The sequence below is a fragment of the Triticum aestivum genome, chromosome 3D, assembly GCF_018294505.1.
Source record: "Triticum aestivum cultivar Chinese Spring chromosome 3D, IWGSC CS RefSeq v2.1, whole genome shotgun sequence".
Lineage (NCBI taxonomy): Eukaryota > Viridiplantae > Streptophyta > Magnoliopsida > Poales > Poaceae > Triticum > Triticum aestivum.
The window spans coordinates 503,602,660-503,616,489 of NC_057802.1; the positions used below are offsets into that span (position 1 = coordinate 503,602,660).

General features: G+C 45.1%; 1 protein-coding gene across 1 annotated transcript; it reads left to right on the forward strand.

Annotated features, from left to right (window-relative positions):
- Nucleotides 1–6,876: 6,876 nt before the first annotated feature.
- LOC123080016 (protein PLASTID TRANSCRIPTIONALLY ACTIVE 10) lies at nucleotides 6,877–12,063 on the forward strand (the record flags this gene model as incomplete). Its single annotated transcript, XM_044502872.1, has 12 exons — nucleotides 6,877–7,638; nucleotides 8,705–8,764; nucleotides 8,856–8,885; nucleotides 8,983–9,056; nucleotides 9,374–9,455; nucleotides 10,188–10,261; nucleotides 10,415–10,481; nucleotides 10,642–10,734; nucleotides 10,844–11,020; nucleotides 11,131–11,181; nucleotides 11,264–11,415; nucleotides 11,493–12,063. Coding segments are annotated over 12 exons (2,013 nt in total), but the record flags the coding sequence as incomplete, so codon positions are not given.
- Nucleotides 12,064–13,830: the final 1,767 nt, after the last annotated feature.

Below are 13,830 nucleotides of genomic sequence, written 5' to 3' on the forward strand. Positions count from 1 at the left end.
GCAACTGGCAGGAGCCATATGGTTGTCGCTTTATTGCATGAAATGCAATCGCCATGTAATTGATTTACTTCATCACTAAGCGGTAGCGATAGTCGTAGAAGCAATAGTTGGCGAGACGACAATGATGCTACGATGGAGATCAAGGTGTCAAGCCGGTGACGATGGTGATCATGACGGTGCTTTGGAGATGGAGATCAAAGGCGCAAGATGACGATGGCCATATCATATCACTTATATTGATTGCATGTGATGTTTATCCTTTATGCATCTTATTTTTCTTAGTACGGCGGTAGCATTATAAGATGACCTCTCATTAAATTTCAAGGTATAAGTGTTCTCCCTGAGTATGCATCGTTGCTACAGTTCGTCGTGCCGAGACACCGCGTGATGATCGGTTGTGATAAGCTCTACGTTCATATACAACGGGTGCAAGCCAGATTTGCACACATAGAATACTCGGGTTAAACTTGGCGAGCCTAGCATATGCAGATATGGCCTCGGAACACTGAGACTGAAAGGTCGAGCGTGAATCATATAGTAGATATGATCAACATAGTGATGTTCACCATTGAAAACTACCTCAACTGGGAGTTAATCTTCCTGATGATAGTGTCATTGACAGAGTTCTTCAATCACTGCCACCAAGCTACAAAAGCTTCGTGATGAACTATAATATGCAAGGGATGGATAAGACAATTCCCGAGCTCTTCGCAATGCTAAAAGCTGCGGAGGTAGAAATCAAGAAGGAGCATCAAGTGTTGATGGTCAACAAGACCACTAGTTTCAATAAGAAGGGCAAAGGGAAGAAGGGAAACTTCAAGAAGAACGGCAAGCAAGTTGCTGCTCAAGTCAAGAAACCCAAGTCTGGACCTAAGCCTGAGACTGAGTGCTTCTACTGCAAAGGGACTGGTCACTGGAAACGGAACTGCCCCAAGTATTTGGCGGATAAGAAGGATGGCAAAGTGAAAGGTATATTTGATATACATATTATTCATGTGTACCTTACTAATGCTCGCAGTAGCGCCTGGGTATTTGATACTGGTTATGTTGCTCATATTTGCAACTCGAAACAGGGGCTACGGATTAAGCGAAGATTGGCTAAGGATGAGGTGACGATGCGCGTGGGAAATGGTTCCAAAGTCGATGTGATCGCGGTCGGCACGCTACCTCTACATCTACCTTCGGGATTAGTTTTAGACCTAAATAATTGTTATTTGGTGCCAGCGTTGAGCATGAACATTATATCTGGATCTTGTTTGATGCGAGACGTTTATTCATTTAAATCAGAGAATAATGGTTGTTCTATGTATATGAGTAATATCTTTTATGGTCATGCACCCTTGATGAGTGGTCTATTTCTGTTGAATCTCGATAGTAGTGATACACATATTCATAGTATTGAAGCCAAAAGATGTAAGTTTAATAATGATAGTGCAACTTATTTGTGGCACTGCCATTTAGGTCATATTGGTGTAAAGCGCATGAAGAAACTCCATGCTGATGGACTTTTGGAATCACTTGTTTATGAATCACTTGATGCTTGCGAACCATGCCTCATGGGCAAGATGACTAAGACTACGTTCTTCGAAACAATGGAGCGAGCAACAGACTTGTTGGAAATAATACATACTGATGTATGTGGTCCGATGAGTGTTGAGGCTCGCAGCGGGTATCGGTTTTTTTTTACCATCGCAGATGATTTGAGTAGATATGGGTATATCTACTTGATGAAACATAAGCCTGAAACATTTGAAAAGTTCAAAGAATTTCAGAGTGAAGTGGAAAATCATCGTAATAAGAAAATAAAGTATCTACGATCTGATCGTGGAGGAGAATATTTGAGTTACGAGTTTGGTCTTCATTTGAAACAATATGGAATAGTTTCGCAACTCACGCCACCTGGAACACCACAGCGTAATGGTGTGTCCGAACGTCGTAACCGCACTTTATTAGATATGGTGCGATCTATGATGTCTCTTACTGATTTACCGCTATCGTTTTGGTGTTGTGCTTTAGAGACGACTGCATTCACATCAAATTGGGCACCATCTAAATCCGTTGAGATGACACCTTATGAACTGTGGTTTGGCAAGAAACCCAAGTTGTCGTTTCTTAAAGTTTGGGGCTGCAATGCTTATGTGAAAAAGCTTCAACCTGATAAGCTCGAACCCAAATAGGAGAAATGTGTCTTCATAGGATACCCAAAGGAGACTGTTGGGTACACCTTCTATCACAGATCCGAAGGCAAGATGTTCGTTGCTAAAAATGAATCCTTTCTAGAGAAGGAGTTTCTCTCGAAAGATGTGAGTGGGAGGAAAGTAGAACTGGATGAGGTAATTGTACCTGCTCCCTTATTGGAGAGTAGTTCATCACAGAAATCAGTTCCAGTGATTCCTACACCAATTAGTGAGGAAGCTAATGACAGTGATCATGAAACTTCAGATCAAGTTACTACCGAACCTCGTAGGTCAACCAGAGTAAGATCCGCACCAGAGTGGTACGGTAATCCTGTTCTGGATGTCATGTTACTAGACCACGAACCTACGAACTATGAGGAAGCGATGATGAGCCCAGATTCCGCAAAATGGCTTGAGGCCATGAAATCTGAGATGGGATCCATGTTTGAGAACAAAGTGTGGACTTTGGTTGACTTGCCTGATGATCGGCAAGCCATCGAGAATAAATGGATCTTCAAGAAGAAGACTGACGCTGATGGCAATGTTACTGTCTATAAAGCTCGACTTGTTGCAAAAGGTTTTCGACAAGTTCAAGGGATTGACTACGATGAGACTTTCTCACCCGTAGCGATGCTTAAGTCTGTCCGAATCATGTTAGCAATTGCCGCATTTTATGGTTATGAAATTTGGCAAATGGATGTCAAAACTGCATTCCTGAATGGATTTCTGGAAGAAGAGTTGTATATGATGCAACCCGAAGGTTTTATCGATCCAAAGGATGCTAACAAAGTGTGCAAGCTCCAGTGACCCATTTATGGACTGGTGCAAGCCTCTCGGAGTTGGAATAAACGTTTTGATAGTGTGATCAAAGCATATGGTTTTATACAGACTTTTGGAGAAGCTTGTATTTACAAGAAAGTGAGTGGGAGCTCTATAGCATTTCTAATATTATATGTGGATGACATATTGTTGATTGGAAATGATACAGTATTTCTGGATAGCATAAAAGGATACTTGAATGAGAATTTTTCAATGAAAGATCTCGGTGAAGCTGCTTATATATTGGGCATCAAGATCTATAGAGATAGATCAAGACGCTTAATTGGACTTTCACAAAGCACATACCTTGATAAGATTTTGAAGAAGTTCAAAATGGACCAGTCAAAGAAAGGGTTCTTGCCTGTGTTACAAGGTGTGAAGTTGAGTGAGACTCAATGCCCGACCACTACAGAAGATAGAGAGAAAATGAAAGTCATTCCCTATGCTTCAGCCATAGGTTCTATCATGTATGCAATGCTGTGTACCAGACCTGATGTGTGCCTTGCTATAAGTATAGTAGGGAGGTACCAAAGTAATCCAAGAGTGGATCACTGGACAACGGTCAAGAACATCCCGAAATACCTGAAAAGGACTAAGCATATGTTTCTCGTTTATGGAGGTGACAAAGAGCTCGTCATAAATGATTACGTCGATGCAAGCTTTGACACTGATTCGGATGACTCTAAGTCACAAACCGGATACGTGTTTATATTGAATGGTGGAGCTGTCAGTTGGTGCAGTTCTAAGCAGAGCATCGTGGCGGGATCTACGTGTGAAGCGGAATACATAGCTGCTTCAGAAGCAGCAAATGAAGGAGTCTGTATGAAGGAGTTCATATCCGAGCTAGGTGTCATACCTAGTGCATCGGGTCCAATGAAAATCTTTTGTGACAATACTGGAGCAATTGCCTTGGCGAAGGAATCCAGATTTCACAAGAGAACCAAGCACATCAAGACACGCTTCAATTCCATTCGTCATCAAGTGTCGGAAGGGGACATAGAGATTTGCAAGATACATACGGATCTGAATGTTGCAGACCCGTTGACTAAGCCTCTCTCACGAGCAAAACATGATCAACACCAAGACTCCATGTGTGTTAGAATCATTACAATGTAATCTAGATTATTGACTCTTGTGCAAGTGGGAGACTGAAGGAAATATGCCCTAGAGGCAATAATAAAGTTGTTATTTATATTTCCTTATATCATGGTAAATGTTTATTATTCATGCTAGAATTGTATTAACCGAAAACTTGATACATGTGTGAATACATAGACAAACAGAGTGTCCCCATTATGCCTCTACTTGACTAGCTCGTTAATCAAAGATGGTTAAGTTTCCTAGCCATAGACATGTGTTGTCATTTGATGAACGGGATCACATCATTAGAGAATGATGTGATGGACAAGACCCATCCGTTAGCTTAGCACTATGATCGTTTAATTTATTGCTATTGGTTTCTTCATGACTTATACATGTTTCTATGACTATGAGATTATGCAACTCCCGAATACCGGAGGAACACTTAGTGTGCTATCAAACGTCACAACGTAACTGGGTGATTATAAATATGCTCTACAAGTGTCTCCGATGGTGTTTGTTGGGTTGGCATAGATTGAGATTAGGATTTGTCACTCCGTGTTTCGGAGAGGTATCTCTGGGCTCTCTCGGTAATGCACCTCACTATAAGCCTTGCAAGCAATGTGACTAATGAGTTAGTCACGGGATGATGCATTACGGAACGAGTAAAGAGACTTGCCGGTAACGAGATTGAACTAGGTATGATGATACCGACGATCGAATCTCGGGCAAGTAACATACCGATGACAAAGGGAACAACGTATGTTGTTGTGCGGTTTGACCGATAAAGATCTTCGTAGAATATGTAGGAACCAATATGAGCATCCAGGTTCCGCTATTGGTTATTGACCGGAGAAGTGTCTCGGTCATGTCTACATAGTTCTCGAACCCGTAGGGTCCGCACGCTTAACGTTCGATGACGATTTGTATTATGAGTTATGTGATTTGATGTACCGAAGGTTGTTCGGAGTCCCGGATGAGATCACGGACATGACGAGGAGTCTCGAAATGGTCGAGACATAAAGATTGATATATTGGAAGGCTATATTCGGACACCGGAATGGTTCCGGAGAAGTTCGGGTATTTTCCGGAGTACCGGGAGGTTACCGGAACCCCCCGGGAATTAATGGGCCTTGGTGGAGAAGAGAGAGGGCCGGCCAGAGGTGGCGCCCCCCCATTGCCCAGTCTGAATTGGACAAGAGGAAGGGGGGCGCCCCCCCTCCTTCCTTCTCTTCTCTCCTCTTTCCCTTCTTCTCCTTCTTGGACTAGGAAAGGGGGAAACCTACTCCTACTAGGAGTAGGATTCCTCCCCCCTTGGCGCGCCCCTTGTGGCCGGTCGGCCTCCTCCTCCCCTTCTTTATATACGGGGGAGGGGCACCCCATAGACACACAAGTTAATCTTTAGCCGTGTGCGGTGCCCCCTCCACAATTTTCCACCTCGATCATATTGTCGTAGTGCTTAGGCGAAGCCCTGCGTCGGTAACTTCATCATCACCGTCACCACGCCGTCGTGCTGACGAAACTCTCCCTCGGCCTCAACTGGTTCAAGAGTTTGAGGGACGTCACCGAGCTGAACGTGTGCAGATCACGGAGGTGCCGTGCGTTCGGTACTTGATTGGTTGGATCGCGAAGACGTTCGACTACATCAACCGCGTTACTAAACGCTTCCGCTTTCGGTCTACGAGGTTACGTGGACACATTCTCCCCGCTCGTTGCTATGCTTCTCCTAAATAGATCTTGCGTGGTCGTAGGATTTTTTTGAAATACTACGTTCCCCAACAGCTCTATCACGTGCACTACAATAAGCAAAGACGTGCTGATGATGTCCGCCTTATCCATCGGGAAAAATGAAAATTGAGACATAATTACGCTTAAGGATGCTAGTGGAGGAAGTATATAATTATGTGAAAGTAACACTTGTTAGAGTTGTGTCAAATATTATTGTAAGGTAGGTTACAATTGAACTCTGAGTCGTACGCCGTGTAGACAGGATATAGAGTTGTGTCATAATAGGACATTTGTATCCTAGGCCTCTCATATAGTGCGGGGGTAGACAGACTATGTAACATATGCCACATAATAGCACAGGCACGTGGGGTAGCCGGCGGCGTGTGCTAGCGCCCGGGCGACTGGAGTGCGGTATTGTAGCGGTGTCATGGGGAAGAGCGCCCGTAGTCAGGGCCGGGGATGTAGCCATATCGGCGAACCTCGTTAACAAATCTCGGTTCGTACTCGTGTGATTGTTTGGTCCTCGGTAGATCGACGTGTGGATCAATTCTAACAACACTTTTTCCATCCGTTTCAAAATATAAATGCGTATATATGAAAAGACAATCTTTGACAAAGATTGACTTTTAAAAATAAATACTTCTCGAGGTTAATATATCATATGCACTACTCTCACTACTCTATTATCACCTTCATCTGGGTTTATTAATCTCTATCATATATATTTGCGGGGGAATCTTATTATTTTCGATCAAAGTCTGACATTATATTTGACTAGCAAAATGTTAACACATGTCACAAAATTATATATTATTAGATTGGTAGTATTCAAATGCAATAGTTTATAATGATTTGCTACGTATAACTTATATTTTATTAATTAAAATATGATCCAAAATGTAAGCGAACTGTAAACCAGGACGGAGGTAGCAGGAACGAGTGAGTGAGAGTAACGGGAGTTTGGAAAAGAAAAGGCGAGATTCTGAAATAAAAATAACTGGTAATAATGGAGCTGGATCGCTCGCTGACAGGTGGCTCCCAGCAGCCGCACCTTATCCTCCCGGCGTCTTAAACCCCTCGGCGGGACGACCGACCGACCGCCGCGCCGTCCTCCCAAACCCCGCAGAAAATGGCGACCAGCGCCACCTTCCTCCACCTCCTCGCCCCTCCGGGCCTCCGCCCCAAGCCCGTACTCCGGCCCCGCCTCCGCCGCCTCGCCCTGTCCGTCTCCCCCTCGGGCCCCGACGAGATCCCCGCCGACGACCCGCCCGTGCTCCCCTCCATCCTCGTCAAGAACACCGAGCCCGAGGACGTGGCGCGCCGCCGGAGCTGGGTCGAGCACGGCTGGGCGCCCTGGGAGGAGGCGATGAGCCCCGAGGTGGCCTTCGCGCGCCACAGCCTCAACGAGGGCGAGGAGGTGCCGCTCACCTCGCCGGAGTCCGTCGAGGCGTTCCGCATGCTCACCCCGGCCTACCGCGAGAAGGTGGAGTCCGAGCCGGGGTACCTGGAGCGCCTCTTCTCCATGCGCGAGACGCCCGAGCCCCTCGAGACCGCGTGGGCCGGCCAGCTCCCGCTGCGGCTCATCCCGCCTCGGGACTGGCCGCCGCCCGGCTGGGAGGTGGACCAGGACGAGCTGGCGTTCATACGGGAGGCTCACAGGGCGGCGTCGGAGCGGGTGGACATGGAGGCGGCGGCCGCCAAGGGGGTGACCAACGTGGAGAAGGTGGAGGACGCGCCGCAGGATCTGGCGCTGGAGCGGTACAAGGTGTTCCTGAAGCAGTACAAGGAGTGGGTGGATACCAACAGGGACAGGCTTGAGGAGGAGTCCTACAAGGTAGTACATATCACTATAACTCAATCGATTATCCGTGTCCAGTACTCGCAAATCCGCACTGGCCATGATGATTCTATGAGAAAATAGTTCTGTCATTGCAGCAGAGCATTGTGAATTTGTTCTGCTATGATGCAATCGAAGGTGGCTTTATAATTTTCCGGTCTGCTTGTAGTTAAATGATTGTTGTGGACTGCAAGTCTGCAGCCCACATACAGGGGAGCTTCTTGAGCCACATAATTGTCATGAAATGTGTTTGATCACTGCTCCCCAGTATTTTATCACCCTTGATAATTTCAAAAGGAAGTGCCTTCTCGCGATTAGTTCAAAAAGGACCTGTAGTATTATTTCAATGGTTATTAATTAGTTCAAGAGGACCCTTGTAGAATGATCATAGTGATGCATTGTGATAGTTGTTCCATGATATATTTCCTTGTTCAAGTAGGCTGTAGAAATGCTCAAATGCAGTAACATGGTATCATGTTGGTATACACTATTCAGTAACCTGTTATGTGCCTGTTTAGTTGCACATTGGTTGTGAACAATGTTGCTCCGCATTCCGTGTACACCTTTGTTTCGACTTTCAACTCTTGTGATTGGTGTTGGCTGGCGGTGCATTATTATTTATTTTGAGATGAACTTAAGATATCTGTTTTGCATTTGCCCTGGACTGCAAAATATTCAATAAGTGTTAACTTCATACTTTCCCCAGTAACTGAACTTTGGAGCCACTAGCCTAAATTGTTATTTGTCGGGTTATGGACGTTACTATTGTGGACATAGCACTATGATTTCCTATAAGCTATACAGCTAATAATGATTGTATTTTGCCATTATTACTATCCAGGCTAGCGATGGTTGCATTTCACTTAAGAAACACAGCCTTTTAATGATAGCCCTGCAAGCTAGTCAACTGGTTTTGGTTCCTTCAAATGTTCTGGTTTCTTCATATACTTGGATTATCACAATGATTTTGAGTCTGGCTTGTCATCTCCTCAAGTGTTTGTAGCCATTCTCATCATTTCAGGACTGAGCAGTAATATTCTACTTGGCTATTTTTGTTATGCAGTTTGATCAGGATTACTACCCTGGTAGACGAAAAAGAGGTAAGGACTACCGAGAAGATATGGTATGTCCATTTGCTCTTGAATTTGCTGCCTAATTTAGTTCTATTTTTCCTGGTCCTGTTAATTGCTGATTTGTTGATTGCTTTTGTGCAGCTGGAACTTCCATTCTTCTACCCTGGACAGGTTCCACTTAAACTTTTGATTGTACCTTCCCTCTTCAGTAACTTGCTGACTGTTACCATTTTAACCTTTGATAAATGGTTCAATCTACCACATGCAGATATGTTACGGTAAAGTGATCTCTATTCACCTCCATCAAGGAGCTTTTGTGGATATTGGTGGCACACATGATGGGTATGTACTCCTCTAAATCTTCTGCGCAATTGTGGAGTTACCATGGCTGATATTTTAGTAACATTTTGTTGTTGTCTTGCTTTCAAATGTGACCTGTTAGCTACGGTGAATAATACTACATGGAAATATTAAGGGCATCTGCATGTTGGCACGAAACTGCATCACAATATTCTACCAATAGCATTATGTTGAATGATGATTAATGAATGGCACTCAGGCCTAACTTTGCCTTCTTAGAATATTCTACTGTTTTTACATAACTTGTTATAGTAAAGAAAATATTTAATTTGTGTGGCTGCATCTCTTTATATGTTTAGGTGGGTGCCAATAAAAGGAAACGATTGGTATTGGATCCGCCACCATATCAAACCTGGCATGAATGTCTATGTGGAAATTCTGGTTAGTTATCCTTGAAGTTCATTTTCCAATTTCTGTTGCTGCTTCTGAAGATATCTAATGGTAAACAATATGTAGTGGAGGAATGCCTGGTTATCCACATTGCATTATGATATGTTAGTGGTGCTTTGGCATTACCAAAGTACAATTGGACCTCGAGTATTTGAACCCGAGCTCGCATGTCCCTGATGAACAGTAACATCCGAAAAAATAGTAAGCAAAATAAAAAAAATCTGTTTTTTTTGTGATAAACATTGATGAATGTTTTTACCGCCTGCAATTTTTTGTGATGAAATGACATTCATGTGGGTCTGGGCCAAAAAAAATAATCAAAATCGATGCTCTGAAAAGACTATTGTTGGAAGCATTGATTTTTTTTGTCCAGACCTCCACGAATGTTATTTCATCACGATATTTTGCAGGATGTTAAAACTTTCATCAATGTTTATCACAAAAAAAATCAGATTTTTTTTATGATTTTACTGTTCATCAGAGAGCATGTGAGCTCGGGATCAAATGAGCACTTTCAAGTACAATTTTGTTACTCCCTCTGATCCATATTACTTGTCACAGCTTTAGTACAACTTTATACTAAGCTGCGACAAGTAATATGGATCGGGAGTAGTTTTTTTTTATAAGATATATATATTTTTCTTTGCAACCTGGACCCTGGAATTTCAGTAACTTTCGTAGATATGCCTTACTAGTGAATTATAACTATCTATTATTTTGCAGGCCAAACGAGACCCATATCGGTTTCGTTTCCCACTTGAAATGCGCCTTGTCTATCCTAACATTGATCACCTAGTGTGAGTGCCGTCACTAACTCACTATCCTTATCCTCGGTCACTCTGACGAGTCCTGATTGTGTGACGGCTTTAATGTCCGTTGTGTTATGCATTGCTTCGATTTACCTTCAGTCTCTTTTGACTCAGGGTTGTCTATCTTCTTCCTTGCTGCAGATTTAATAGGTTTGACTTCCCACCAATATTTCACCGTAAGGAGGATACAAACGAAGAGCAGCTGTGGGTACGACTTTTCAATTGATTTAACATTTGCTCTCTTGATTCTGTTTTCTGCTACTTCGTTAAATCTAGTAATTCCCTCAAGTATTTTCACATTATTTTTGTTCTTACTTCATCAGTGCTATGTGCTTGTGTGTGCTTCTTACCTTTATATGCACTGACAGCGCGAAGGTGGAAGGCCGCCCATTCCTAGGAAAAAGCCTTTGACAGACATGGAAACAGAACCTTTGGTGTCAGACCACCCCTTTGTTGAAACGGTAGCCATATATCTACCGCTAACATGCTTATGTCTCTTGCTCCCTCCTAGTGTTTACACTTAGTTCCCATTCGATAGGTTTAACAGGAATGTTTTTTATTTGCTTGCAGCTTTGGGAATGGCATAATGCGGAGCAGATGATTTTAGACCACGAGGATGAAAATCCAGATAAATTCAGGGATGTGACGTACGAGTCAACAGTTGATACATCCTCGTTCGACGAAGAAAATAGGATTCAATACACTGAAGGGCGTGTCAAAGAAACAGTGCTTAAAAAGAAAGTTGTGGTACGCATTTGTGTGTCGTGATTACTTTGATCATCGTTGGGTGTTTATTTCACAGTACAGCGATCCCTTAATGATATGCCCATTGTGGTTCTGAACTTTCTCTGTTGTAGAATGTAAACATCAAAGAACTCGATATGAAGGCTGCTCGTGCTGAGCGTGAGGTACCGTTTCTTCCATCTTTAGCTGGATTTTGTTTAGCCACTCTGCCATTCCTTTACTGATGCTGAAACTTAACTGACGCAGGAGATTAAAAGGCTCAAAGCGGAAGCACAAGAAAGAGGAGAGGAGTACAAAATCGGGAAGATGCGACGGAACATAGAAATGGACGAGTACGATCTGCTGCAGTGGCGTCGCTCCTACGAAGAGAGGGAGGCTCTGCTCAGAGACATATGCTGGTAACTGCAACTGAACAACAGGTTTCATCACACTCAACACACACGCTCTCATTACTAACATCTATATAAACCGGCAGCCGGAAGGCCCTGGGCCTCCCCATCGAGGAGCCGGGGCGGTACGACGTGGACGAGACGGTGGTGTACGGCAAGGACTACTACGACCCGTCGAAGCCGATGTACCGGTACGACTACTGGGGCGAGCCGCGCAACACGGAGAAGGTGAAGCTGGAGCGGGACGTGGAGCGGCACAACCAGCAGATCATCGGGGACGCCAAGAAGTGGTGCGAGACGTCGTACGAGGACTACGTCCGGAAGAAGGCGCTGCGGGAGGCCGCCGAGTCCCGGGAGCGGCGGAGGAGGGCGGCGGAGCCGCAGGAGGAGGAGGAGTACGACGACGACATGGACCTCGACTTCGAGAAGATGACCGACCCCCGCGCCCCGCACAACCGGTTCTACATCACGAAATGAAAAGATGGCGTGGCGTAGAGATTTTAGGTGTAGTAGTTGTTGTTCTGTTGTGTGCGAGAGTTGTGAATATTTGGTAGCTTCGTGTCTGTGATAAAGCTATGGTTTGGCACTCAATTGTACGGTTGTGCCGTGCGTGCCTATGGTGACTTTTCTGATCAAATGCAAAGGGGAATTTAGGAAGGGACAGTTCCAGGTCAAAGCAGGCGAACCTTACCTGGTTTGGAATGGATCAAACCCTGCCTCTGCTCTGGTAGTACTAGTATAAGAAATGGTTGGTTGGTTGGTTTTGTAGAGTAGCCATGAGCAAAGAGAGAGCGATCCGGTGTTGTGACCAGGCTGCATTTTGAGGCCCTTTTTAGAAAATCAACCAGACGGGTTAGGTACGCTCACATTGTTATTATTTTTAATTTAATATAATAACGAGACGGCCGCCAGAAGATGTTTGTTGGTTCATGCGTGAAGCTTGGTGCGGGCGTATGACGTTCCGTCTCCGTGTGTGCGTGCATGCAAATGCTTGTGCTCGCAAGAATGGGCGCTTGCGACAATGGCACGCCAAACCGCCAAGCCAAGGCGTCTCTCACCATGCTTGTTACGTGGACCGTCTGGAATGAGCGAAACGCAAGGGTCTTCAAGCACAAGAGCGCCCCTCCACCTGCATTGCTTGACTCCATCAATACTGAGGCCCACCTTTGGGTCATCGCCGGTGCAAAAAAATTAGGGTCTCTTATTTTGCGAGAGTGATCTCATGCCAGTGACTTGTAACAAACTCTTTTCTCTCTTAATTAATGGATGAGGCAAAGCTTTTGCCTCCGTTTCAAAAAAAAAAGAATGGGCGCTTGTACGGCGTCCCTGTCCCTGATGCTTGACCCAAGTCGTTTACCAGGACCGTTACATGTCCAGCATGTGAGGTGCGGTTTCACATAGCCCGTGACCGTCCCCTCACGTTAGGGTTTTCTATCCCCTCACGTTAGGGTTCCCCTCCTCCAGGCGACGACGGCCGCCTTGGAGAATTTCGCTCCCCTGCCCTCCTTGCCGGCCGTCGATCTCCGGGGCTTTGCTGCGGGGCGACGAGGCTGACGGAGACGCTAGGGAACCCCCGCTCGCGGAAACCGTGTCTTTCTTCGGGCAAGAGAAACAACAGATGTCAGATCCGTCTTCAAGCTCGGCTACGGCCATGAGCGATATGGAGGCGATGATGAAGGAATTAGGTCTGAAGGAGGATGACCTAGAAGATGTGGTGATCGAGGAAGATGAGCTACCAGAGGATGCCACCAGGTGGATGGCGCTGGCCCGTGTCCACACAGATAAGCCCTATAGCCAATATTGGTTCTTCCGTAACATGCGCGTGGCGTGGGATCTTGCACAAGAGGTGAAATTTCGTCCACTAGAAGAGAATCTTTACACCCTCCAATTCTCGTGCCTCGGCGACTGGGAACGTGTAATGGAGGAGGGCCCCTGGACCTTCAAGGGTAAAACAGTGGTGATTGCACCATATGATGGCTTCACAAAACCATCTGCAATTGAGCTAAACAAAGTGGATATATGGATCCAAATCCATGACTTGCCTGAGGGCTACTTCTGCAAGATAAAATCGCTGTCCTCTACTGTGGGTGAATTTATCTATGCTGAGCCAAAATCCCAAGACTTTGAAGGTAACTTCTTTAGAGTGCGTATCAAGATAGATGTCACAAAGCCCCTCAAGAATGTTGTCTCGCTTGTCATCAAGAAGCAGAAGGAGTTTGTCAGATTGATCTTCAGGGTTAAGTATGAAAGATTGCCGGACTGGTGCGCTGTGTGTGGTCACTTGGGCCACAAATACAAGGAATGTGGTGATGGAATCCACCTTCCGGGAGCTCTGGTATACAAAGACCTTCAGGCAGCATGGTTCAGAGGACCAGGGCGTGGTCCAGGTGAAGGCAGGGAATCTGGTGGTGGACGAGGCAGAGG